This window comes from Eumetopias jubatus, unplaced genomic scaffold (genome assembly GCF_037043125.1).
Source record: "Eumetopias jubatus isolate StellerSeaLion01/CBP00866 unplaced genomic scaffold, mEumJub1_p1.0 scaffold_6, whole genome shotgun sequence".
In the NCBI taxonomy this organism is placed as follows: domain Eukaryota; kingdom Metazoa; phylum Chordata; class Mammalia; order Carnivora; family Otariidae; genus Eumetopias; species Eumetopias jubatus.
This window is the reverse complement of record NW_028274812.1, coordinates 132,694,892-132,722,864: the sequence shown is the minus strand read 5'-3', so window position 1 is coordinate 132,722,864 and position 27,973 is coordinate 132,694,892. Positions and strand designations below refer to the sequence as shown.

At 45.2% G+C, this 27,973-nt stretch overlaps 1 protein-coding gene across 3 annotated transcripts in view; it reads left to right on the top strand.

Annotated features, from left to right (window-relative positions):
- The window catches only part of NEDD9 (neural precursor cell expressed, developmentally down-regulated 9), a 177,699-nt gene that overhangs the window by 113,636 nt on the left and 36,090 nt on the right, over positions 1 to 27,973 (top strand). Inside the window, exon 1 of one of the 3 annotated variants that reach the window (XM_028107394.2) lies at positions 17,890 to 18,060. The exons of the other annotated variants lie outside the window; for them this stretch is intronic. Coding sequence (XP_027963195.1) covers positions 18,049 to 18,060 — 12 coding nt within the window. The 5' untranslated portion in view covers positions 17,890 to 18,048. Of the gene's footprint in view, positions 1 to 17,889; positions 18,061 to 27,973 lie in introns of those variants that run through there. 3 annotated transcript variants of the gene reach the window in all.

Sequence of the window (27,973 nt, the reverse complement as noted above, 5' to 3'; positions counted from 1 at the left end):
AAAATAAACAGCCCTCAGCCCTTTCACTTTCAAAACTAGGCTCCTAATATGGGTCCCACCAGCCTGGGAGGGGAGAGAGAACCAGGAGAGCGGAAGATACTTCTGGACATGACTTCTTCACAAGGAAGGTAGCTATTTCCCCTACAGCCTGGATGTGAGCTCCTCACTTAACTACTCTGGATTCCGATGTCCCTATCTGTTTAACACTCATCTCCCTGAAACGTCCCCATCATAGATATCCCATTAACAGAGGGTAGCAGGCCAAGGTAGGTGATTTTAGCAAAACAACAACCATAACAAAACACCTTTATTCCTTTAAAATCCAAATTAAGGAGACACCTATCATCTAAGCCATCATCTCCTTAAATCTCCTTAGAGCAGGAAATTTCTGGAGACATTTCCACAGGTGGGAGATCCAGACACAGTACCTAGAGAAATTAGAACAGGACACACGGACTCACAGTTAAAGATCAGAGTTAAAGTTAGTAAGGAATTTGCAGGTGTGTGGTTTTATTCCTCAATCCAGGGAGAAGTGCCATTTTAAGGTTGTTAACCAGGGGGCTGAGCCTGGGGCCTTATGAAATTGATTTGCAATGAGAACTTTGAAACCTGGAGGAATGGTAAAGTTGAAAGGCGCTTCAGTGCTCAGAGGAATGGGAGTGGGGGGTGGTAGGCTGTGCCCACTTCTAGAATCTCAGAGCTAAAGTCACAGTGCATTCCCCAACACACTTACCCACAGGGAATAAAGACTGTCAAACTTAAAAAGTGTCACTGGACTTGGCTAACAGGTCTCTCTCAGGGACCTAGGGAAGGAGGGATCCCTACTGGGTGAACGTCAGCATGCTGGGGAAGAGGAACCTGAGCACTTGTGAGCATAAGACTGGCGGCAAAAAGCTCTTTGGTAGATTCAGGATGACTCTATGCACGAGCAGCCTCTCTCTTCCTCTGTGTGTTAAGGACCCACGTAATTGTGCTGAGGGAAAGGGGAGATGCCGACCCATGGATGGCGGCAGGTGGAGGTTCCACCAAGGCTTCCATACAATTGTCTTCTTTTCATGGTGTGTCAAATTAAATTTAGGATTTGGCTACTATGCTTGTCATGGGGCTCTAACTCTCATCCAGAGCCAACATTTTGCAAAATTTTACAACTTGGCACCATCTCTGACCTCCAAGGACAATGGCCATTTGGGAGGAAGACCATCAGGGGCGGGTCATGGCGTCAGGCTCTGCCATGGGCTGGAGAAATTCTGAGTCCCTGCAGACCTCATCAAGCCCTGAGACAGTCCTGGGCTGTGGGCCTCCAGACTCTTCATAAATGAGAAGAAAATTAACTTCTACTTTGTTTAAACCTGTCCTAGGGTTTTTCTGTCACTCACAGTCAAATCTAATGCTGCAGGACTCAATAAATATTCACTGAGTGACCAACTGACCTCTCGGTGATTCAGTGAAAAAAAAAAAGTGAATGAATGAATGCAGTTCTAGGTGCCCCGCTCTAATCCCTATCCTGCAATGGGGCAGTAACAAGACAGATGTGGCTCCCACCCTCACATGCCTATGACCTCGTAAGAGAGCTTGACTTTGAACAAGTAGGAACAAGTGTGATGAACTGTAAGAGAAGTGCAGGGTGCGATGCTGGTATAGAACCAGCGAGCTCCAACACAGTAAGCAGAGTGCTATTTCGGATGAATCCTGAATACTGAGCAAGAGTGAGGAGGGAAAGTGCTCTCAGCCTTGTGATGACAGGCAGCATGCTGCACAGAGGAGCTGGAAAAGGCCAAGGTCTGCAGCACCTGGGTTCCAGGAGAGACACAAGGGAGAGAACCACAGAGGCAGGCAGAGGCCCCACCATGCTGTGTCCTCTGAGCCCTCAACACTCTAAGAGTGGTCTATGGACCAGCAGCTCCATCCTTCCCGGGAGCTTGCTAGGAACTCAGATCCCCCAGGCCCCACCAGGCTATGGAACCAGAGCTGCGTTTTTTTTTTTTTTTTTTAAATTTTTAAGATTTTATTTATTTATTTGAGAGAGAGAGTGAGTGAGAGAGAGAGGTCAAGCAGGGAGAGGGGCAGAGGGAGAGGGAGGAGCAGACTCCCCGCTGAGCAGGGAGCCTGACACAGGGCTCAATTCCAGGACTCCAGGATTCTGACCTGAGCAGAAGAAAGACGCTTAACCAACTGAGCCACCCAGGCGCTCATTTTAAGATATATTTATTTTAGAGAAAGAGTGAGCAGGGGGAGGGGCAGAGGGAGACAGAGAGAATCCTGAAGCAGTCTCCCCACTGAGCGCAGAGCCCAACGCAGGGCTCGATCCCGGGCCCCTGAGATCATGACCTGAGCCGAAATCAAGAGTCGGTTGCTTAACCAACTGAGCCACCCAGCACCCCCGGAGCTGCATTTTAACAAGAGCTCCAGGAGACGAGGCGTGCACAACAAGAAAGTTTGAGAAGCACTGGTATGGGTCACATTGGAGATTATGTTTTGTTTCATTTTGTGTTGTTACTTTTTCTTGAGAAAACTGGGAGGTGACCCTTTAAGCCTCAAAGGAGGATCATTGGATTGGCCGTTTTAAAAGAGAAATGCATGGGAGGCCTGAGTGGAAGCCCAGACACTCAGGGAGTGACAAGAGTGGCCTGAGCTGTACAGTTGGGGACAGACGGTACAAAGGGATGGGGGATAGTTTGAAACACACATGCAAAGCGTAAATATGAGCACTAGCAATAGGTTGTCAGCTGGGTCAGGCAGATGCCAGCTTTCTGGCTTGCTATTATAGCTGGATGTGGAGCTACTCTTCTGGGGAGCTCTAGAGGGTGAAAGAGAGCCAGGGGTCCATGACTGGACGTGACCATGAAGATGTTCAGTAACCAGATGAACACTGGGGTTTAAATCTCCGGGACCATATTCGTCAGGGCTCTACCAGAGAAACAGAACCCATAGGATGTGTGCAGATATAGAAAGAGATTTATTTGAAGGATGTGGCTCATGTGTTTGTGGCGGTTGGCTAGACCAAAATCGGATGGGGGACACTTAAGGAAAGAGTTCAAGTTCAAAGACAACCTGCTGAGAAGCAGGAAGAGCCAGTGCTACAGATGAAGTCCTAAGGCAGTCCTCAGAAATCCTTCCTGCTCAGGGAAGGTAGGCCTTCTGTCATATTCAGGCTTTCAAGTGTTTAGATGAACCCCACCCACAAAAGTAAACACCCTCACAGAAACACCCAGAGTAATGTTTGACCAAATATCTGGACAAGGTGGCCCAACCAAGTTAACCTATAAAATTACCCATCCCAAGGATGAAAACTGGAGAGTCATCGGCATGTGGCTGGGTGGCTATGGAAGCATTGTGAGTGGGGGCATTGCCTGAGAGAAAACGAAGGGAGAAGCTCAGAGCCTTGAAGAGCGGCATTGTTCAAAAGAAATAATAAAGTATTAAGAGCATGGGATCTGAGACCAGCAAACTTTCATTAAATTCTTGCTGTGTGGTCTTGGGCACGGCATTCACCTCGCTGAACATCAGGTTCCTTCCTCATCGAGAGGTTAGGATTCCTAACTCCTGCCTGATTGGTACAGAGATCAGATGATGTGCTTTTGCTTAGCTGTGTCTGGCACATGATAAGACCCTACTAGGTAAATACAAAGAGAATAATCTCCCTGTCCCTGTAAGACAGGATTTCTCTTCTCTTTCTAAAGCCTTCACTCCCCAACCCCCCCGACTCACCAAACACTCCCCCCGCCCCAACTTCTGCTTTCCCTTTCTGTATTCAATTACCATTCTTTGGTTGTTATCTCTCTGCATTCCCTCGCAAGTATTAAATATGTATGTGTGTTCACACAACCGAAGCGATCCTTTTCAATGCATACAGAAATTTTAATGAGCAATCTCGTGTTTGTGCCAGCTTCTGGAATGGTGCTGGGAAAAAAAAAAAAAAACAAAATGCATGAAGTCAGTTATAATTTGCTATTGCCATTCTCTTTGAGGTGATAAAAATGTTCTGGAATTAGTGATGATGGTGGTACAACTCTGTGGGTATACCAAAAACCAGTACACAGTTTAAAATGGTGAAGTATATGTATGCGAATTGTGTGTCAATACATACAAATGGCTATTGCCTACCTCAGATAGGGGATTGCCTGCCTCCAAGGTCAACGTCATGCAGACATGAGGCACCTGGCCCCAAACAAAGGCACAGCGAGGGGTTCACAAGTGATACACAGCAGCCCCATGATGCTGGCATCCACGCCAGGCTGTGAGCATCACACGGATTCGGGAGAAGGACTCCTCAGTAGAGGCTGGAGTCCGTGTCAAGCAGAAGGTGAGGCTTGAGCTGAGGGTCAGGGAGAAATAAATGCACTTGAAGAGGTAAAGTGAGACACACTCCAGAGACTCCAGAAGGAGTGAGAAATCATGGTGTTCCCTTCACTTCGGGAAGACTGGCTCCAGGGCAGAGGAGTGTGGAGAACCAGTCTTGGCCAGACAGGGAAGAGCTATATTTGATAGCTCCTTGCTACTCAAGCTTTGTCTGGATGTGGGAGCATCCAGGCCAGAGTTCGAGGTCTCTGAGCCATGCTGGACAGCCACCTGTCACTCCTTCTGAGGCACTGGATCACCTGCATCCTTCATCATATCACGACGTGAAGATCGCCTGCTGAAAAGGAAACATTTCGACGGCGTGGCCTTTGCCATTTTTCATTTACAAGAGTTGACTAAACTCTGTTTGAGAGAAATGAGGTTTCTTTGTTTTAAAGAAGTGCAAAGCTGCAGGGCAGACGGGGAATTCCTAGGCAGCCATCTTCTTTTATGTGGGTGTGAAGTGTAAAACCTGCATTTTTTTGTAAGCTGAGCGAAGCCAGGGTAAAGCGGGAACAAAATGAATACAAACAAGCTTTAAATACCGCTTTGAAGATGCAGGGTGGCCTTCGTGGGCACATCTGGGAGGCTTCACTGAAAAGATTGACACAAAGTCTGGATTTTTCTATGACCAAGTGAGCTGGTCAAGTGAGCTGGTCAAGCCCAGAGCCCAGAAGGTCACATAGAGGTGGTTCATTCCCAGGACCTGGGCAGACCTACCTTTGCCTCTTCAGTGGGTGAGCATGTCAGGGAGGGTGGAGGTAATGAGAGCAGCCCCACATCTCCTGAAACCTCACTCCCCTGCCCTGCTGGCGGGTGTGGGGCCCTGAGCCACGGACACCAATGGTACTTAGGTCCATATTCTCAGATTCCATTTTGCTGGAATATTTGGTAAGCTCCCTCTGGAAGTCTGAGTCTATGACATTCTGTATCCTTTGGTATTGACATTTTTTTTTTGTTAGCATTGTAGTATAGTATGACTGCCATTTAAATAACCCCCCCACACACACCCTAAAGTACTTGTTTGCCCTGAAAAGAAGTGGTTTGGCATAAAGTGCAAGTTTTCAAGCATCCATTTTCCAGATCTCTCTGTTAAATTCATATATATATATATATACACACACACACACACACACACACACACAAAAAAAAGGCTAAACCATGTGGAATGCTCCTAAGTGAGTATTATCGTTTACTAGATTTCTTATTCCATCTTATGGCATTTTATAATAAAATATCACCAAGCTCATAAAGAGGGCTTTTTTTTTAAGATCCATAATCTTTCTAACCATAACAAAAGGGCGGTAAATATATTGTACAAGAGCGTGATGGAAAAATGTGCTAAAGTATTTCCATAAATCAAATGTAGCACTTTGGCATTGACTCTAAAGCATTAAATTTAGTAAATTAGAACCAGATGATTTTAAAATAGAAACTTACATAACTTTACGGTGTGATTTTTTTTTTTTCTACACAAGTTTATCTTCATGAAGTCCCCTTGGCTGCTACTGTAACAGGTATTTAAGAAGGAAGGGCAACATCTGGGTATTATTCATCTTTGTAATTCCCATGGTGCCTAGCGTTCTGTTGAGCAATTAGTAAGTATTGGTGGATAGATGAGTGAAATCTCAGCAGTGATTAACAAGTACAAGTTAATTGGAAAGGCAATATAATATAAATATTTATATGGATCTATATGTAGACAAAACACTGCTACCCCATACTTCATAGTAAAAATATGTCTCACTTTTCCTTTCATTATTAAATCTGTGTCTCTCAATCAATGAATTTGAAATCAAAGGGTGGATCTACTTCTCATTTGGGCCACCATGACCCCAACTGCCATCACTCTGGGACATTCCCCATACATAAGTCTCTACTCTATTTCTGCAACACAAAAGCTGCAGAAAATGTTCCTTTCTGTCATTTCTTCCTCCCCTGTCACACATAATTTCACAATGTAGCTAGTGTCTTAAGGACAAACTGGGAATTCAGTGCAACACACAGACCAAGAAGATCCTAAATGTGGTGTCACGTTTAGGAGATACACATGAATAAGGTACAGTCTTTGCCCTTTAGGAGAATACTTTTTGGCAAGGGTTAGTCGGAGAGCTGTAGTTGCAAATGAAAGAAACTCAACTCCAACTAGGTTAGGCAGGAAAGTGTGTTCACTGCCTTATGAATTGGGTTGTCTAAGAATGGACATCAGGCGTGGCTTCATCCAGAGGCACAGACAACAGCATTAGTGTTCTCTCCATTCCTCCACTCCAAATATCTTTGCTTCTTTTTGCATGTGGACTCACTCTCTCTTGCTATAGACACTCTGTAAAATGAGGAAAAGATGTTCACTACCAAACATACATTTACAGATTATGATCCAAAGAAAGAAAGGTCCTCTGTCTCCCAAGCTTCGTTTACAAAATCTTAAAGAAGATCTCAGGTTGACTCTGTGAACCACATGCCAATTTCTTGGGCCTATCATCATGGACCGGGGCATGCCTTCTATGAGAGATCAGGCCTGAGTGGTGGTTGGGGATCTTCATTAGCAGATGAAGGGAAAGGAGGGTATTTATGCCATAAATACTGAGGATGTGGAACTGACATGGCTAACGGAAGTGGGGAGAGGCAGGGAGGAAAAAACAAAAGATCAGTCTGAACTTTTGATTCTAGGCATCTGAGACAAAAGCAGCATCATAAATAGAGTAGTTAGAAATGGGCCCTGTTTCAGTGGGAAGTTCATATGTATATTAGCTAGAGTTCTCCAGAGAAACAGAACGAAGAGGCCAATGGGATGTGTGTGTGTGTGCATGCGTGAGTGCATGCGTGCGTCTGTACAGAGAGAGATTTTAGGGAATTGGCACATGATTGTGGAGGCTGACAAGTCCAAAATCTGCAGGGCAGGCTGAGAGGCTATAGACCCAGTGAAGAGTTGATGCAGCAGATCAGGTTCAAAGGCAGTCTAGAGCAGAATTCCCTCCTCCTCGGGGGCTGGGGGAACGTCTGTGGCTGATGACCTTCAACTGATTAGATGAGGCCCACCCACATGTTGGAGGATAATCTGCTTTACTCAAAGTCTACTGATTTACTTGTTATTCTCATCTACAACATAGCTTCCCAGCAATGTCTACACTTGTATTTGACCAAATATCTCGGCACTGTGGCCTACCCCAGTTGACATATAAAATTAACCGTCACAAAATGTGACTAGTGAGGTGCCTCTGGACTATTTGGGTGCGGTAGGAAGTGAGAGTTTGGGACTCAGAACACAGGACAGGAGATGCGATTGTCAGCTACCCAGGAATGAGAGTAGAAGTCGCTAGGGAGGATTGAATACATAATGGGAAAGCACAGAAGAAAACAGGCTGAGGATGGAACCTGGTGGAAATCCTGCCTGGAAAGGAGACTGATGTCTTGGCGAGTGCCATGGAAGAGCAAGAAGAGCCCACAGCCGTGGAGGCCAGAGGAGGAGGCCACCTTGAGAGAGGTGGCAGTGGAGAACGTCGGAAGCTAGGGAAGGCAAAGGGCCCAGGAGAGCCCCCGGCATGGGCAGTGGAGGACTCCTCCAAATGTGACCTGCAGAGTCCTGCCCGCCAGGCCATACCCCCCCCACCCCAGGTCCACCTCGGAGCGAGCCCTTCACAGCCCCGAAGGCAATTAGATGGGGGCCGTTATATATCGTTGGATTCCATAATAAATACAAGGTAAGGTTTGTATTTCAGATGGTTTTTTTACTCCATTTTTCTAATAACATATTGTTAAGTATTGTACAACACAGTGGACTGGTGTGTTGTAAATGATTTGGGAATGGGAAGGCCTGGTACGTGCCCAAGGAGAGCCCGAGAGGCGCTGGCCTGAATGGTGGTCCACGGAATGGATGGCGGAGGCAGAGAAGAGGAGGCCCGGATGGGAGGCCAGGCTCCGGGCTGCTCGCTCTGGCCCTCTGGTTATGGCAAGTGGAAGAGAGACAGCACTCAGCCTGATGCTGGGGGAAGAAGTGCCCAAGGGAAGGCCTGGAGGAACTAGAATGTACTAGTGGTCCATGCTCGCTCATCCACAGTTATGAAGGATGAAAGTCTCGAGTTCTTTCACAACTCATTTAGCAAAACCTGACCTGGCTTGGCCCAAGGTAACGCATATTCTTCATTTACCCCACTTGGCATGAGTCTTCATACATCTTCCTGCCGAAATATGAATGAGTTTGCATATGGGAAGCTGGCCCCGGTCCCACTGGGAACTGTGTAGTCTGGGGGATAGGTCAGTCTGTTTCTAAAGTCTGAAATATTCAGAATCCCACAACCCCTCTGGCCTCCAGGTTTTTGAACAAGGAACTGTGGCTCTCTATTTAGGATGAGGAAGACCTGAACGTGCACGTAGAGGGCAGGATATGAGAGATTCGGGGTAAAAATGAGAGAAGAGGGAGCAGGAAGCTGAGTCCCAAAGTGAGGTTCGAAGAGAAGAAGAAACACAGCCCAGTCTGGGCAAGGAGGAAAGAGATTTGTTTTCCTGGTGAATAGAACAGCACAGGAGATGGCTTTTGAAGATGTAGAGTGATTTCAAGGTGGCGATATCTGAAGCTGGGGAACACGTGGCCCCTATCTTCTAGGGGCAGAAAGAGCAGAAGCCTTGCTTCTTCCCCCAGCTCTCCACCCTTCAGAAGACGAGAAGCTCCCAAGGCTGGTTAGAGCATAAATCACGAGACCCGCAGGCCCCAGAGTTCAAGAGAACCTTTGCAACACCCCCTTTTCTACCCACCCCCCGTTTGAAGTCATAGGGTGCCAGGACATAAGCGAATGATGGGAACTCACGCTCAACCTCTGTAAGCCCCCGTGGTGTGAGCCGGTGAGGCTCAAGGCCTCTGGCTTGCTCATTAATTAGCAGGGCTCCCCCTCGGCTTTTCTTGCAAGGAAGAGAGCTGCTCTGCATTTCTCAGCTTCAGTGGGCAGAAAGGAACGCGCCGTCCACACTCCACATGGCAAGTCAAGGGTGGACACTCGTGTCTCCACCACCGCCCAGTGCCCGGCCCACGCTGGAGAGGCATTCCTCTCGCAGACAAAATAAAAGATTGCTGATAGCTGGAGCAGTTTGTTTGCTTTTTAAAATGAATCAAACTCTTCAAAAGCTTGGCTCGAACAGTGCCGGCTGAGCTGTGTCCCCACACCACATTCCTCCTCTCCTGTCCTCCCCCCACAACCATCACCCCCCAAGGCCCCGCATTACTCAGATTCCTTCCCCTCGCTCATCAGCGCCAGCTGGCGGCCGCCAGGGCCAGCCAGACAGGCCCGATGCCCTGGGACAGGGCCTGCTGGACACTCACTGGCCCCAGCTGGTGAGGGCAGCAAGGGACGGGAGGCCGGGTTCCTTGGACGACTGGGTTAGCTGGCCCCTTTCAGGGCCAGCGGGGGCTGGGCAGGAATGCATCTCCAAACTCCGGAAGAAATGATTTAACCTGTTCCTCCAGGAAAGTGGTCGTCTGGTGTTCAAAACACCCACCGGGCCACGCTCCCTGATCTTTTCCCACCCCACTGCGCTTCCATCTCCGCCCCTCCCCCACCTCCACCTGGAGCTAGGCTGGATGCTGGATGCGGAAGGTGAATTTTAGTGGCCAGTGTGTCTGAAGGAACAGACTGGACACAGAACATCCGGCCCCATCCAGGCACATTGGGCCCACAGTCCCTAAGCCTCTCTGTTTACTACACCTGGAATGGAGCACAAATGGAGAGGGAACCGCACACATCATGTCACGTTATCACGTCCCATCATAGGTACAGATGCAAGGAGAGGACAGGAAGACTTCAGACTTAAGAGTATACAAAGAAAAAAAAAGATTATATAAAGGAAGAACAAAAGTGAGCAAGAAGGAAGCTTGGTGCGTTTGTCCCCTCTTACTGGATGCACAGCACATAGCAATGTCCTTGTGTCCAGCAGCACCTTCTGGAAAAACAGGCCATCCTCCGCCCAGGCATGGGATTTCTGCCTACACGGTTGTGGCAGATCACCTTGACCTTCGTAAGGATCCAGAGTCTGCCTATACGGTTGTGGCAGATCACCTTGACCTTCGTAAGGATCCACAGTCTGCCGTTTCTAGCCGCAGAAGAGACTTCCATGACAGTTTTGTATAACAGATAGTTTATTTGGACAAACTGAAGCATGCAATAACAGAATACCTCACGGTTAGAGAGAGCAGGGGGGAGCCTCGCCAGGCAGCCTGCACAATTGTGCCAATAAAGTCCTTTCGTCCCACTGAATGTCATTCCTGTGCCCAACCGGACCCATCTGAAGAGTGGAAATGTAAACCTTCGCATGTTCGTCTTGCTCACAATTTCACCCCTAAATTAACTCCCCAAATCCCTCACAGGAAGAAAATACTCCATGCTAAAATGGAGCCTCATCATTGCTTATCATATTTTACTAAAGTTGAGGAAGTTTACTTGACATATAATTTAATCTGTTTTGTTTTTTCTTCTTTGGCGGGGGAGGGAAGGTAGTAATTAAGGATTCCAGAGTTATAATAACACTACGATGGAGGTATATCTAAAACATCAAAAACTTCACAATTACAGTTCTTCAAAAATCAAGTCCAGGTATTGCCCATAATTATGAGGGGCAATTTACATGAGTCTCTGTAGGTTTTTAGTAGCATGTTGGTGACACAGGATTACATATATTCTTTCATGGTTTATCAAGGACGGATAGGAGTCTAACACACCATTTTAGCACTTCACCCTTGGGAAAATTAAAAGCCACCTCAAAGAATCTGTGACAGACGGCAGTGCAAAATGGGGTAGGGAAAGAGGATGGTAGATTTTTAAAAGGAAGGTCACAAAGACACACTTATAACCTTGGCTCAGTAAAACAGGGCAGTGAGACCTTGTAAAGTCACCACAGTGTGGGAATCCACCATGTCATGCAGTAAAGAGAATTCTAGAAGAATCATTTCTATTCTCTGTTGTTTAGAGTCCCACCCCTCCCCGGTGGCTTGTCACTGAGAATAAGAAGTAAGTCAGAGGGCACCAAATCAGAAGTAATTTTGGGATCATGAGTCAACAAGCCTTTTCAATAAATAACACCCTCCATCTGCAGAAACAAATATTATAAGACAATGTTTTTAACAACTCTTTCAGAAAACAGAGTTTATCCTTCAGACACTATTGTTAAAAGGGGAAGCAGGTAGGAAGAAAAACTTTAAAAATAATAGTAATAATAAAATAACTGTTAAGGGAGGGGGTGGGTAGGAAGGGTTAGGATTGGGCAGCCTTAATGAGTCTCTTTCACCAAAATAGTAGTGATGAGAAAGTGAATGAACACTCCATTCCCCAGCACAGGACGAAACAGGTGTTAGAGATTGTATCCAGAGCACCTCTTTAATAACAGACTTTCATTCATTCCAAGAGCTTGACCAGCTCAACAGATTAAAAAAAGAGGGGCTACTGCCTAGAGTGAGAGGTGTTCTTTCCTCTGCCGGCTGAAAAGTGACTTATTATTTCCTCGTTGGCATCAGCAAAGGCTGGGAGCATGGACAAGACACAGGGCTCGGGGAAGACGTACCATGAGACTCAGTTGCCTGCATAAATCCCCTTCCCCAAGTTGCTTGAAATCTCACTGCGGAGAAGAAGCTCTTCCTTTCAGGAGAAACAGTAAAGGCAACACCTAAGCACTAAACGACAAGCTGTGTACGCAATCACCTGGGGGATATTTTTAAAAATGTCTAAATTCCAAGTCCCCTCCCCAGACCCATGGAGCATTCATAATTGCTTTTAAGGGGGAGTCAGCTTTGGGAAGCACCGACCCAGGGCAGAGGTAGGGAGAGACAGGCGGGTGGGGAAGAGATCAGCAATGGAAAGGAAAGGTCTCATGAAGGAGACAAGGTGCAAGCAGGGGGAAAGATCGGACCTAAAGAGGCACTATGATTAAGGGGGACAGTCTAGACAAGCAGGGCTTGAAAGCACGGATAAGGTGTGTCACAACTTGACAACTTGCTCTTCAGTTGGGTTTAGACCCACTTGGATGGAGAAGCTACCTTGTTGAACTGACTGACAAGTGGGGGGCTCAGATAATGAAGACTCCCAGGGGATGCTGGGGGACAGGAGGCACAGCGATGAGGACCCACAGACTCAGGAGCCAGAGAGCCTGCCTTCCAACACCAGACCCACACTCACCCGCCTGTAACTTTGTGCAAGCTGTGTGACCTTTCTGGGTCTCCAATTTTGTTACATGTAAAATTAGGGTTGTCATATTAGATAAATATTCAATGAAATCACGTTTGTGATATGTAACACTAGGGCCTGGCAAGCGGGAGGGTTTCGATCAAGGCTGAGTATGCCAGTGGTCAGTTGGAAAACTCTTGGTGGCTCATCTTTGTTTGGGGAGATTTCTGGAGATTTACAGAATGGAAAAGTTGCTGCCTCGCATTATTTTGTGAAATAACTTTGGTTTTTGTAGGTTTTGTTTTTCAAACTAGAAATCATAACACATGGCCGTAGAAGGGGTATTTCTAGATCGTTTCCCTGTGGATGTGGAAGGATCTATCCTTGAGTCTGAGCTCAGGGATAGATCTATCTTGCACTATTCTAGAGCATGGGTCAGCAAATGTTTCCTGTGGAGGGCTAAATAATACATTTTGGGGGGAGGGGGGTTGCAGCCATTACCTCTTCAAGTTACAACCACCCAAACCTGCCATTATAGCTCAAAAGACACCCTGTAAAGGAAGGGGTGCCTGTGTTCTAATAAAATTTTATTTATAGACACTGAAATGTGAATTTCACATAATTTTCACAACTCTCGGAATATTCTTCTTTTCCTTTTTTTCCAATCATATAAAAAATGTAAAAGCTATTCTTAGCTCATCAATCACACAAAAACAGGAGGCCTACAAGCTGGAGTTTTCAGACCAAACCTTGTCCAAGAGCCAGAACTGGCAACAGGCCTTGAGTAGGTTCTGAAACGTTGCATCTTAGCTTCACTTATCAATGTAAACCACGCTACTGCCTTCAAACTCAAGTTTTCTCCATTCCTTTCCTGAGCATCACACAGAACTCTCAGAAAATAGACATTCTTTGAAGTTACTGCTGTCCTCTTGTTCATCCATTCATTCAGCAAGTATTTAAGCCCCTATGAGGCATAAGCCTGCGGGGGACACAGATGAACAGGTTACCACCCTGTCCCTCTGGAGCTCACCTTGAAGCTAGGGCCACAGAGATCAACCAATATTATGGTACAATGTGGAAAAGCCTTATAATAGGGCCGTGTTCCAAATACAATGGGGACATAGTGAAGGGAGGGACGAATTAGTTCTGAAAGGAGGAGGTGGGCAGAGTGGGGGTTGTTGACGAGGAAGTACAAAAGGGTTAGTGTTGGGGCTTGGCTTGATAGCAGACGTGTGAAGGGAGGACGCGCTAGGCAGAGGGACCCATCTGTGCGGAGTCAGGACAGTACAAGTGTGTCTTAGAATTGGTGAGTCCCGCCAGTTTGGCTGAAGGGTGGGGTGTGGGGTGGGGGGATGGGAGGGGATGGGGCCAGAAAGGAAGGGGGGGCTCAAATTATAGTCCGTGCCAAAGTCTGCAGATTTTGTTTTTAAAGGCACTGAAGTGTCCCTAGAGGTTTTTAATCCCAGTAGCAATGTGATGTGCTCTGAACTCTAGAAATTAAACAGGTAGTGATGTGGAAGATAGCTTCCAGCAGGGAGAGACTGCAGGCGGGGAAATGACAAAGAAAGGACTGGAATAGATCAGACAAGAGAGACAGAATGGACCTGAAGCAGCGATTGCTGTTATGAGCCAAACTGGCGGCACCCGTGCAAGGCACCCGGCCCTCGGAGCAGCTTCATCCTCTTCAGAGGGGCTGCTCTAGATTCCTGAGCTCACTTCCTGCCCTTGCATGTTCTGACCTGGCCCTTCGCTCTTAGCAGCCACATGGGTTCCTCCCAAGTTGTGTGTAGGAGAATCTCTTCCCTCTGGCATCCTCTTGATTTCTTGCTGTATCCACGCCCGTGTCCAGCGGCAGCTGGAAAATCATTTGGACGTTGTCTGGTGCCATATCCCTTGCTCCTGCCTGTATCAGCATCAGGGGAGATAGAGCCCTTGGCCACCAGCAGGCAGGTAGCATGGCTGAGGGGTGCTCCCGCCAGGGTGTTGGTGAGCATAGGGTAGGGCCCGAACCCCGGAGTCCTGGCCCATTTTAGAAGGCTACCCACGGGAGTAGGAGGGTGGCCCCATAGATTGGTCGACAGTGTTTATATAGCATAGTTTAAACAGTATTTCTGCATCCAAAAATCCCAGGTAATAGAAGGGATTGGGGCTGTTTTTCTGTTCAGTGAGAGAACTTGTGTTTCCCCAAAGGGGGAAGGAAAAAACATACTACGTGCCTAAATACTGATATAATTAATACAAAATATGAATACAGTAACAACTAGCTGCATTATGTAAACTGCATTAAGACCAGAACTCAATATTTTAACCAAGGGCCTGCTACCCTTGAGTGTTTACACAAAGGGTAAAAACACAGAGAAACAGATCACATCATTCTCTGCTCAGATCACTCCGGTGACTTCCTCTGGAGCTCAGAAGGAAATCCAACTGCCACCATCCACCTGTCTCTGTCTCCTCCACCCGAACCCCAGGTGCCGGACTCCAGGTACACTGGCTTATATGCTGTTCTTAAACACACCAAGCTCAGACGCTTTCCTCTGCCCAGATCTTTGAGTGAATCCCTCGTGCCATTCAGATTTCTGCTTTGATATTACCTCCCTAGAAGGGCTTACCTGACCACTCTTTAAAAGAAGACAACCCCACCCTCATCTGTTTTCCTCTAGCAATTTTTCCTGCTTAATTTTTCTTCACGGCATTTATCACTCCAAAACTGTATTACACACATATTCATTGACTTATTGTCCCCCACTCCCAGGAGACTGTAAGCACCGAGACGGTGGGGACTTTGTCTGTCTGGGTTGCTCCTGTACCTTCCCCACCTGGAACAGTACCTCGGAGGTGCTCAATCGAGATCTGTTAAATTAGAAAGCTGTCTTCCACCTTTTCCTGAACGCTTAAAAAAAAAAGTGCTTCACACTTAAAATATTGACGGTCTAACAGTCATAACTGTCATAATTAATACAATTAAATAAATATTCATATATTTATATATCATAATAATGTTATATAATATAGTAATGATACATGACGAATTTAAGATGAAATAATTCATAACAAAATATTAATAAGCAGACATTAATTAAGATAGTACTCGGTATTATTACCTTCTATGCACATGATCTATTTTTTTCCAAAGATTTTATTTATTTATTTGTCAGAGAGACAGAGAGAGAGAGCACAAGTAGGGGCAGAGGGAGAAGCAGGTTCCCCACTGAGCAAGAAGCCCGATGCAGGACTCGATCCCAGGACCCTGCAATCATGACCTGAGCCGAAGGCAGATGTTTAACCCACTGAGCCACCCAGGTGCCCCTATGCATATTATCTCATTCAATACTCATTATAACTCCAGCAAGTAGGCAGTATTATTTTCCCTAATTTATACTTCAGGGCACCGAAATCAAGAAATTAAGAAAATTTGTTGAGATTCTAACACAGTTTACCTGACTCCAAGGTAACTAACGCCGACCCAAACTGCCCTGAAATGAAACTGCAGGTAGATCTGAGGTGTCTTACCCAACAGGAGAGAAACAGGAAAGCAAGAGGGTCACTTAGCATGAATTAAACTTTCTAGCGAGAGAACAAAATGACAAAAAGCCCTAGCAAATGCTTTGGGAAACCGTTTGAAAGCACTGAAATCGAGTGAGATAGTGTTCACCTACTCAATGGTACTCATCAAACTAAACAGAAGGTGGATTCAGCTTCACTGCTTAGGAAGCCAAAGGAATGTTATCTAGATCTTCTGGAGGCCACAAGACTCATCTTACAGATGAGAAGGCCTTTGACTGATCCAGGCAGACACCAAAAACACAATTTCCTGCAAACTAATGACTCGCCTAGAAGACTGTGGGACTGTTAGGAAGAGCCTTTGCAATGCAATATGCTGCATGCTTAATCTATGTTCAGAAAGACCTTGCAAAATCACTCAGGCTCATTTTCACTCCAACGCTAAATGAGGAAAAGTAAAGTCCAAGCTGAGGCCTGAATGGGTGTGTCAACCGCATTATGACCGCTAGTAAGGGGGGGATGGGGGTGGGGGGCTGGTCACGTCCAGGGAATTGGTGCCATATTAAACTGTGATCTAAACTATGAGCCCTGTATCTGGAAACCACTTTTGCAGGACAGCTGCTCTCCTGTTCTTTTTGTTTGGATCATAAAAGTAGAATTTTAATCCACTGGGAATTTGTGGGGGAGGGGAATCAAACTGATTCTGATCCAACTAGGTCAGGAAAAAAATAAGAGCCGATTTTTTCCATCCAAGTCGTGTAGTCTGGTTGGAGCCCAACCCATTCAGGGACAGCTATTGTCTACAATCACCGAGTCTCAACCCTGAGACCCAGTGAAAAGGAATTTTCCCCTCTATCAGCTCTATCCTTCCGAAGAGTCGCTAAAGGTGACTGTTTCTGTCTTCTCCTGGGTGATCTCTTTCTCTATAGAAATCAGGAGGCTGAACCAAATGTTCTGTGCTTCACTGGACAGACTGGTCTTTCTTAACCAGGCTCATCAAACAGTGGGCATTTTTTGTTCCCCTGATAATAAGTGTTGGTGGGTTAATGGGTCATCTTCAGGAGAGAGGTCAGAAGGAAAACACTGCAGTGTTCAAAGCTGGAGCTAGAAATGCCAGCCATCAAAGGACACAGTACTCAGTGGACAGCGATGATGTATAGGGCGTGCACTGGCCAGCCTCTTCGGAGAGGTCACATCTAACCTTTATCCTCAGCAAAGCCAGAGAAGATCGCCGAATGTGGCTGACAGCTCTCTGAGGCCCTGGTGAGAAGCTGGCCAGGAAAGCCCGGGTGTCTGTGCTAGAGGAGTTCCTTTTCACTGAGGGAGAATTGTATTCTGTCTCCTCTGCAGACTGACGTTGCAAGTACTTTGAACATTGAAAAGAACAAAAAAAGCAAACAGCCACAAAAAAGGGGAGGGGTGGGGAGGAGAGAAAGAGAGAGAGAGATATCAGCAGGGGTAGTTAGTAAAAAGGGGCCCGGAGACAGAAAACCTTTTGTTCCCCGAATTCGTTTCATGTAGAGATTGGGAGGTGAATGGCTTTGAAATGAAATGGGTTTATGAAGGAGTTGCTAGGTCACAGGAAGCACGACTGTCAGACTGCTCTGCGAATTCAATTTCTTTAAAACTTAGGTTAATCTGAAAAAGAATCTCCTTTTCCCGGTTTTTTTTTTTTGGGGGGGGGTGGGAGATAGGGAGTAAAGTTCGAGAGGGTTCCCCACATCGTTTTATTTTCCACCCTGTTAATAGAAGAAATGACCACATTACAAGTTCTTTGTCAGTTTCCGAAGTTAAGAGGTGGGCGGGGCCCCGCGCTACCTTGGTCCGCCAGCCAATGGCGGGCGGTATGCAAATATAGTCGGTGCTCGGCCAGCCTCAATCAAAACAGTGAGCTCAGAGGCTGTGCCGTAGGGAGCTCTGCGCGCTGCGACTGGCAAACCCGCCCAGGCCCGGACCGTTCTCACTTTCATTTAGCCCTGCACTCCATGGAGGGGCGGACTAGCCAGTGCTTGATGCAGTCTCACTAGTGTAGAAAAACGGCTCAACTCTCCCCGCCGCCGAGATGAAGTATAAGGTAAGCGGGTGCCTTTTCCCTAAGGTTTCCGCGTGTGGGTCTGTGTGTGTGTGTTGCCCACTGTGACAACTCTCCAGGGACCCCTTCGGGGCTCGGGAGAGATGGGTCTCAGTCACCGAGGTTGGCATACGGCAGGCAGAGACCCAGTCTCCGAGACCCACTCCGGGAGTTCACAGCACACCCCGGTCCATCTCCCCTGAAAGTTTTGGGCATTCGTCTTAGAGCCGCTGCAGGAGCCCTGGAATTCGGAGGGTGTCTAACTTGAAGAGGAGTGCAAGTCTCCGCGCGGCTCCCCCCAGGCCTGGCCTCCGCTGTCCCGGAGCTGTAATGAGAGGGGAATCAGAATTGCTGAGTCTCTCAGACTGGCTCTCAAAGCAGTTTTCAGCCTTTGCTTTAAGCATTTGATATGAGAAGCAGTTTGCCTTATGTACTTTGGGTGGGAGAAATTAAAAGCCTCAGGTACTGTTACACAGCGGATGGTGGAGAATTCTGACATCCTTAAATGATACTGCATATAAGAACAAATGAGGATCTGCCATTTCTTGAAAATACTTTTACTGGTGTTTGAATGGGCTGAGGGTCTGAAGTGTCCAGCCAGCTTATTGTCCCTGTAGCTTACAGAATGTCATGATACATTATTTTCCCATGCATTTTGCTCCATTGTTTTTGTGTATTCTTGGCAAAAGGATTATAACTTGCTCAAAATATCCCTATTTTATGTAAGGCACCCCCATCTAACCAGGCAAGCAGCTTCCAGAGACACTGCACTTCGAAGCACATCGCAGTGAATTGGGTGTGACTTCTAGAATAGACATGAGACCTAATGCTTTTAAACAAATGTGCTATTATTAAAATGACGGTTGGTAAGGTGGCTATGCTTTTGGATTGACAATTTGTATTACCTGTCTGACCTTCAGGTTTGTGCTAGCTGGGAGCTACTTTGCTTCCTTTCTGAATTATATAGCTTCTGGCCCATCCTTTTTTAATGTGAGGTTGTAAATACTCGGTTCTGGCTAATAGCCACTGGTTAACCTCGGTGATAAATCTTTTATTCAAAAGCTATAAATCTCGTTCAAAAGCTCTAAATCAAGATGCCGAAAGTCTTCATTATAATGCATGAGTTATGATTCTCCTTGGAAAGGTTACAACTGTGTGAAGGCACATTATTAGCTTTCTATTATTATTATTATCATTATTATTATTATTCCATTATTTCTCCATAGGAAAGAGCAGAGGAATGAATAATCCTGAAGATTCTTAATACTTTTGGCTTTAGGATGCAACCAGCAACAAATCTTCTACCTGGCAGGAAAGTTCCCATTCTTGAAGTGGCTCACGCCATATTTCCACAGTCCCTTGTTTAGAATAGTGATTGGCCTAGAGATTCCTGAGCCTGCAGTGATTCTTTCCCCCTCCTATCCCTATTGCTGAAGGCATTTAGTCTCATAATAACCACCTTGCAGGGGGAAAGCAAGGAGAAAATATGTTCATACGTTTATGATTGGAAAGTACAAATGGCTGACATCAACGCTGAATACCTCGATCTAGAAAGTGACAAAAACAACAAAGTCTAAAGTCACTTTTATTCAGTGACCTCATCGTGTTTCGTTTTATTCTTATGGAGAGAAAACGTCATGGCAACTGACGAAATAAATTGTGATGGGCATTCATGGAAAAAACCCTTCTCTTTACCGGGTCTTACCAGTTTGAACACCCTGCCCGGTGTAAATATATGGCTGTGATTAGCTCATGTTATTAGCTTTTTTCACCAGAAAAAAACACTGATTTCTCTTACTGGCTAAATGCCAAAATGACACCTTGGGGTGACTATAAAATAAAGCAGTACCTGAAGAAATCTACTGTCCCTGTCTTATAAAGCCTGTCTTCTCTCTAATAATGGACAACTCCATTTCAGGAGACGATTTTGTCATTTTAAGTTGAGGAGATGACGCAAAGGTAGAGGGATGATAAATAGTATTAAGAGTTACCATGATAATACAGGATTGTCATATTTAACCCTTCCAAAAACTCTATGAGGTGGGTGTTATTTCCAAATGTGGAAATTGTGGCACAGAGAGGCTAAGTGATTTATCCAAAGCCACACAGCTTTAAAAGTCACGGAAATGTTAATTGAACCAAAGCGATCTGGCTCCAAAACTTGTGACTTTAAACCACCATTAAAGAAAGTGACCTCCCTGAAATGTCCTTTGTGACTGTTTTTGTCCCCCAGGGAGTTTAAAACTATTTCATCTCCAGTATTCCTGCAGGATAGATTTTTTTTTTTTTTAGCTATAACTCGACAAAGCAAAGTATAACACATGTTTGGCAGTTATTTGTTTAATCTGAGCCACTTTGGTAGTAAAACCAGATTATTATTCGATTGTAAAATCCTGGAGTCAGGAATTATCTTTGAAACCAAGTGTTGCTCTACATGCTATAAATGTAGCACAGTCAGACTTCTGTTCACTGGAGAGATTTATAATTCAGCCACTATAAGATTTTTTTTTTAAACCAGATTATCTGGTTTGGCTACTTCAGGAATCATAACTAGAGGGCAACCAAACCCCCACTCATTCTGCACTTTTCCGCAGCCCCAGGCTGGCCGGCTCTGTATTTAGAATAATCTTGAAAACTGTGGAATGTAAGCTATTACTGATGAACACAACGGTTCTGGTTAGCGCACATCTAGCCTAGCTTGATTCCATTTTATGGTTCTTGGTGGTGGTGTTCATGGGGAGGCTGCAGTTTCATATGGACTTTAGGTTCCATTTGTCTTAAAAGGCTTCAGTATGAGGTTCTGTGATAGTAGACTGTAAATTGCGGGGCCTGCATTTATTGAGAGCTGTCCACAAGCTCTTCTGAATATGCAAAGCATGTCCTGAAACGGGGGTAGGGCATGGTGCCTCGGTGGTGGTGGTGGCTTGGCCAGGGAAGGCTCCCCTTCTGAGGGTCTGGAAGCAGATCATTTCTGCTGTCTGCCAGGAGGGGGACTGAATCATGCATGCACTGCTGTGTTTGAGAGGACGCCCGAGACCCCGCCCACTTTGTGCAGGCCCAGGCCTGGTCAGAGCTCAGCCTACACTGCCTGTCTGGTCTCTAATAGCTGAGCAGCCTCTGTGACTTTGCCACAGTTCGGAACCCTGGGTGCCTACCCTAAAATTCTAAATTATGTTATCTAGTCTACCATTCCACAAATTCTTTTTTTTTTTTTTTTTCCACCGAAGTATGGTCAAACAACAAATTCACTCTTCAACGTTTTGAGCCAAGAAAAAGTACAGGTGGAACTTAAAACAGAAATGAGAAAACTGGATTCTGGGTTGGCTGTGGGCAAACAACGTGTGTACTGTGGAACGCTTTTGAGGGGGACTTTGAAATGCCTTTTATTTTCCGGAACTACATTGAGAGAAAATGATCGAGGGTCTTCAGGCGAGTCGACACGGTCGTTTATGACTTCGAAAATTCCCCGCTCTTTCCTTGCTCTGATGTTTCGGCTTTGAATTAGGTATTCTCTTGTCAGTGATTCATTGCACTCCATCCGAATGAGAGACTCCGGTCCCCCGTGCTCCTTTTTAAATCTTAGGTGAGATCTAGGAATTTTAAAGGCACTGAAAGATGTTTCACGAGTAACTGAATTGTTTATGGATGGATGTGTTTATTGAGCAAACCCACTGTGAGAGCTACAGAGCTTACCCACGTAGAGATGAAAGTCTTTGGAGAGCTGGAGGTGCTCTGACAATACCAAATTTAGCAAGTTGCGCAGTGCGGGACATACCAAGGATTCCTTTAGCATCCTTTCCTTACTGTAATACACATCACTCCTTTTCTCAGAATCATCAGTGGCTTCCGGTCTGCAGCTCCTACCCCTCCCCCCCCACACCCCCAGATTTCTAAAAAAACTTCCTCTCCACTTTTTCCCCTTTGCAAATTCCCTCCCCCTTGTGTGCCCTTATGACCTTGTCGTCTCTCATTTTTTCATTCAAGCAGTCCTTACGCAGCTCTACTAGCAGACTTGCGTGCAGCTCGCCTCCTCCACCCACGTAGACACAGTGCCCTTAAAACCCACCCCGTACCCCCTACCTCTCTTCTCTCTTTTGACTCTGCTGTGGGAAAGCTTGGTCTCTTGCTGCTCCAGTTCACTGGCCCCCGTCTCTCTGTCTCCGTGTCTACCCTACTGGGTTATCCTGTCACCTCCCACCGGCCAGGTCTCCTCATCCATCCACTCTATAAAACCATCAAAAGCCTGCACGTTTGTCTCCTCGACTGACCTGTAATCCCTACAACAGGCTCTAGGTTTTCCATCTCTGTCCTACTCTGTTAGCACTCCCTTACTTATTAACCCCTTCCAAGGAGTCACTATGGAAAGGCTACCTGTAACTGCCATTGGGTGCCCTGGGGGGCCATCCAGGTTTAAGGAAGCCCCACTGAAAATGAGAGCCCCCAACCCTTTATTTGGGGGTAGAGGCAGATTGTTAGACAAGTCCTTGAATAAAAAGTGTGATCTAGTCTCTGTTACAGCCTGGAGGGGGCACGGCCTTGATCTTATATGTTCTTGTGGATAGAGTAGGGGCTTTGGAGAAAGGCATGTCTGTTTCTTGTGACTTACGGCCTTGACAGCTTCAGGAAAGGCAAGCTCTCTGAGCCTCAGTTTTCTTACCCGTAAAATAGGGATAATACCTGTGTCAGACTATTGTTCTAAGGCCCAAACAAGATAATACATGGATGTAAAGTACCACGGCTTTACCGTGGCTTTACCACGGCTCCTGGCATATAGTAAAATAGATAATGCTAGTCAGCCCCGGCTCTCTTTGCGTGGATAGGTGTTGAGAGGATAGTGTGGACCAAGACTCGGTGACAGGATTCTGTCAAAATCCCAGTTAACTAGGTAAAGATGGCCGAGTATTGTTTAGTGTGCCATGGGCTGGATGTGTAGCGTGGAAAGGCAGATGCCAGACAACAGGGGTTTACCAGCACACTGATGTGCCCCTTTGCTAATATATGAATGACTTAGGATCTCCATCCTTATTAACAAGATTTGATATACCTAAAACTACACGACTTTGCTCGTAGTCAGCACTCAACAGATACTGACTTGAATGTTGAAGGACGTAAAATACTTTTACAAATAGCTACTAAAAAGAGGTGGGTGCTTTGTTTTGTTTGTTTTTTTGCCACTAAAAGTCTTAATGCTGTATGGCATAGTGGAAAGGACCTGGGTTTTGTTGCAAATCCCACTTTTGCTACTTCAGGCCTCTGTGTCCTCATTTATAAAAAGGGAGTAATAATACTGATCTTATCAGATTGTGGCAAGGACATACTATATGAAAATCATCTATTTTTAGCACAGAGGCATGTAAAAATGGCAGCTATTATAGGATGCATTATAAAACATATATATTATATAGATATAGAAGCATTATACAGATAAAAATTTAAGAGGAAGAATTTGCTAGAATCGCTTATCCATAACAAATATATTAGTGAGGACAAGAGAAAGTTATCAATGTACAAAATTGAAGGTAAAATGCTAAGGAGGTGATTTGGGGGGTATGGAAGCTCAGGGAAACTATATATTATCCTACTGCAGGAGATGTAAAATAAGAGGTCTTGGTGATCTATCTTTAGATCGTTTTAGGGTTAGAAAGAAACCTAAACAAATTGGCTTGAGATGCCAGCCACTGGGCCCATGGCATTACTCTGCAGTAACATATAGATTTAATTACCAAGCCTCGTTGCCAAGATAAACAAGAAGGACCACTGGGAAGAAATGCTGTATTTCCAACTTAAAGCGCAGAGAATAGCTGCTGGTCTCCTAGGTGATGGATGACTGCAAAAAATATGGGCATGGAAGGGGACTTCCCCCCCCCAAAAAAAACCCTGCTCAAAACTCCATCAATGGCACCCCCCTCCATCTTATTTACTTAGAGCATTCCAGTCATCTCCCTGTGGTCATTCGTACTGGTTAATGAGGCCGATACACGCCTGAGGAATATTACAGCTTGGCTGCAAAAGTCTGTCTTCCTGAAGAATCTTCATTTTAAGAGAAATGGACTTGGTGGTGATCCCTGCCACCGTCCCCTAGAAAGAGTGATTCCTTGAGAAGGTAGTTTTTACTTGACAATGAGATCTAGGTGAATTGAGGCATATACTTTGAGGAAGATGGAACAGGCACCCCAGAAAACATGCATGAGTTCTGACAGTCATGTTTTCATGCCTGGAGTGGGGCTGGGGCAGCTGATCATGGAGATATTAAACTTGCCAGTCAAGTGCTCTCAAATACATATGCCTGGGCCCAGTTTATTATTTAAAAAGAGCTAGTCTTTTTCCCCCCAACCTCCTCCCCAACGATTAATGGTGCTAAATGGTGTTTTAGGTGGTTCAGGAACCTTATTCCAAGGCTGGGCCCATCACTTTGGAGGTGTCTTATCTCTTTGTAAATCATGGTGTATATGTTGCAAATGAGAATTCCTCCTTATATTTCTAATATGTCAAGGTAATACATACATTACCAGAAATGTTTCTTAGTGGAATGTTGATACTTAACGCTTACCAGAAATAAAGATTGAGCAACCATGACTATGTAAAGGTGCAAGCACTGCACAGAAATGTCTGATAGGATCTTTGGAGTTGAAATTTAATTCCTTTCTTTACTCTTTTGTGTATGTGTATGTGTGTGTGTTTGAGTGTGTTTCGGGGGGAATTATTTGGGAAGCTCGATAGAAAGTTGCAGCAACCAAAAATATATAAGCTTAAGATTTGAACCAGATCTTTCCTATTTATTAAAGCAGTATGTATTTAGACAAAATGATGTGCCCTTAATATTTTTTCTAATTTTTTTTTTTTTTAGTTATGTGGAAACCTTATGCTCCTCTATGAATTAGCCTTAATCTCATTGATTTGTAGTAGTCAGTTCATTATTGTTAACTTAGCACCTCACTCCCACAGGGGATGTGGCTAACTCAGGACGCATGTAGGCTTCTCTGTCACCCAGCCCTGTGCTCTACTAAAAGAATGAGCTAGAATTCACCCCACCCCCAATAAGCATAACAAGCAAAACCAGCCCACCAGGAAGCTAGTAAAGTAGACTTCTAGACGCTCCAGGCTTCTTGGTGTTGAGTCTTCTATCAGGACATGTCAGTAATCTGTCGATGAATTCTTTTGTTTGTTTGTTTTTTGGTTACCAGGCATTTGTGGTATGAGTCCGAGTTTGGCAGGAAATGGGTTAGTGGACCAGCAGTATTGCCTTACCACCACAACAGCATTGGCATAAGCAAAATTTTGAAGACCTCTTTTCCTTGAATGCTCCTCTGGGATAGAACTTCAAGTTATTCTCTGATTCTCCAGCCTTCTCCACTTGGAGCCAAGTGTGTTGAGCGTTACCTTTAGATGGGGGAAGGGAAAGGAGCAATAAGAACACAGTGAGCTCAACAGCATTCCTTCTCTTAACCCCATTCCCTGGGAAGCCAAGACTTCTCGACGATCTCACAGAGGCCCAGATGGCCTTAAAATATATCTCATTTCCTTACAAAGATCATCTTGTCAATTGGAGAACATGTCCATTGACTGAATACCTATCCTTTTTTTTCTCCCAAATCCTAAATTCTACCAAGGCAGACCCATTAGGAAGATATACACTTGCATGCCTATCTTTTATTTTTAGCTTAAAATATATATAACTTCCGTGGATATGCATCCACGTTTCACAACCCAACGATGGGACATACGGTCTGACAATGGGAAAGACACTTGAAACTGGGACTGTCTTGGAAATTCGGGAGCACATGGCCACTCTAGACAGTCAACGTGAATTGATCCAAAGATCAGCCGCTGAAGGCATTATCCCTTTTCCCTTATGTCAGCTTTTTGACAGGAAATTATCTAAGAGGTGCTCTTCTTTTAAGTGAATTCAGGTGAATTTTTCACATAGAGTCATCAATACACTTTACTGGTAAATAATTAGTTGGTTCTTTTCTTTTCCCTTGCAGAAATAGGCATCTCTAGAAATGAAGGAAAGGGTCTTTTTGAAATATGGACTTCTGCGGAGAACACCTGAGAGCCAGAAGCAGTGAGGGAGATTGTTATTTCAATTGTTCTTGCTTTCGACCCAGCGGGGTGGCTCCGCGCCTCATGGCCTGCAGCGGCTGCATCAAGCCTCCTGCCTCCCTTATTAAGATCTTAATTACAGACGCAGCTTACTTCATTGCTGCAGGGAAAGAATTTAGTTTCTCTGAACTGTGTCTGTTTTTTGGTGTGGCAGGTGTAATCATGATGAGATCATTTCTGGTTTGTTTTCTTTTCCTGGAGGAATTTTTTTTTTCCAAGGGGGAGGAATACAGTTCTTAAGACACAATTTCATGAGCTCATAATAGTGCAGTAATAATAACTGTGCTTTGATTTTATAGAGACCCTTTCTTCTGAAGAAATCAGAGTGTTCCGCATGTATAATTTCATGATTTCTCATAATATTAGAAAGAACATGTTCATTATCCCCATTTTGCAGGTGGGGAAATTGTGATTTCTTGGCCATTACTCTTACAGTCTGAGGACCGAGACTAGATCCTGTTAATTCAGTGAGTGTCCATTCCTCTATGCAGGGTTCTCCACTTAGCGCTGCTAACTTTTAGAGCTCGATCATTTTTTGTGATGGGAGACCATCCTGTGCATTGCAGGATGTCCTCTACCCACAGGCCACGAGCAACACACACGCATGGTGACAACTAAAAATGACTCCAAACATCGCCAAATCCCCAAATCCCCCCTAGTTAAGAATCACTGGTCTCATCTCCCCTACTTCCTTCTACTTAAAAAAAATTGCCTTACTGGTTCTATGTGACAGAAGCACAAAAATACAAGCACAGAACCATTCACTATAATTGTACCATCACTGAGGTTGAGCTTCATGTCACAGGTCCTCAGCAAGGGGAAACTTCCTCTTACATACATGGCCCTGTGTGTTCAAGTGAATACCACAAAATACTAAGAAGCATGAGATCTCACTCAGACCACATGTAAAACCATCAGACCGTCTCTAAGGCAACCTTTAGTTCTCTGAAGCCTTCCTCTGTCGTGTGTGTGTGTGTGTGTGTGTGTGTGTGTACATGTACGTGTGTGCATGCATAATGGATATATATAATTTTATATTGATGTATATAAAATAATGGGACACGCATTTAGAACAGAACCTTAAAGAAAGCCATTTTATTCTTATAAACTGGTATATTATACATACATGTAGGAGCTTTATATACCTAGCTGCTGAACCATTTCATTTAGAGGTTTTCTTCCATTCCATGTGCTCTTGCCATATTTTCTCCCTCTTCTAGCTGAGAGGTTACAGCATCTGAAGGTTCTTCCTTGAGACCTCTCTGCAGGTGCAAGGCTGACAGCCTATGGTTGTAGACACCCTTTCAGCCATGTGTACTGGTCCATTTTTAAAAACTCTCTGAGGACCTCACAAGTGAAGTGGGATAATAGCAATCAGGCAGCGAACCTAGGTAAGGGGACATCTCAAAGAGTTGTGGGGGGGCATCCAAGGTATGTCGACTGGGTCTGTCTGGGGGGCAGGCCAGGGTTGCTAGTGTGTGTGCGTACTGGTGTTGATGGATTTAGACATTACTTCAGACCCTGAGAGCGGCATACCTTGGTGCAGGAAGATAAGATATGTGGGAATGGAAAAAATAAGATCTTTCCCTTCTTTCAAATACTTGATAAGATGTTATAACTTTCGAGCTTTGCCTTTTGAGAAATGATACTGGTTTTTGGAAATAAACCGTAATATAGTGGACTGGCGTCTCCTACTCCTTTATAACGTAATTCTCATTTCACTTCCCCAAGTACCTGGAGGTTGGAGGGATTTGTCTAGACAGGCAGATAGATGTGGTCCAGTGCCAACACTGTAATGTTGGCTGAAATCCAG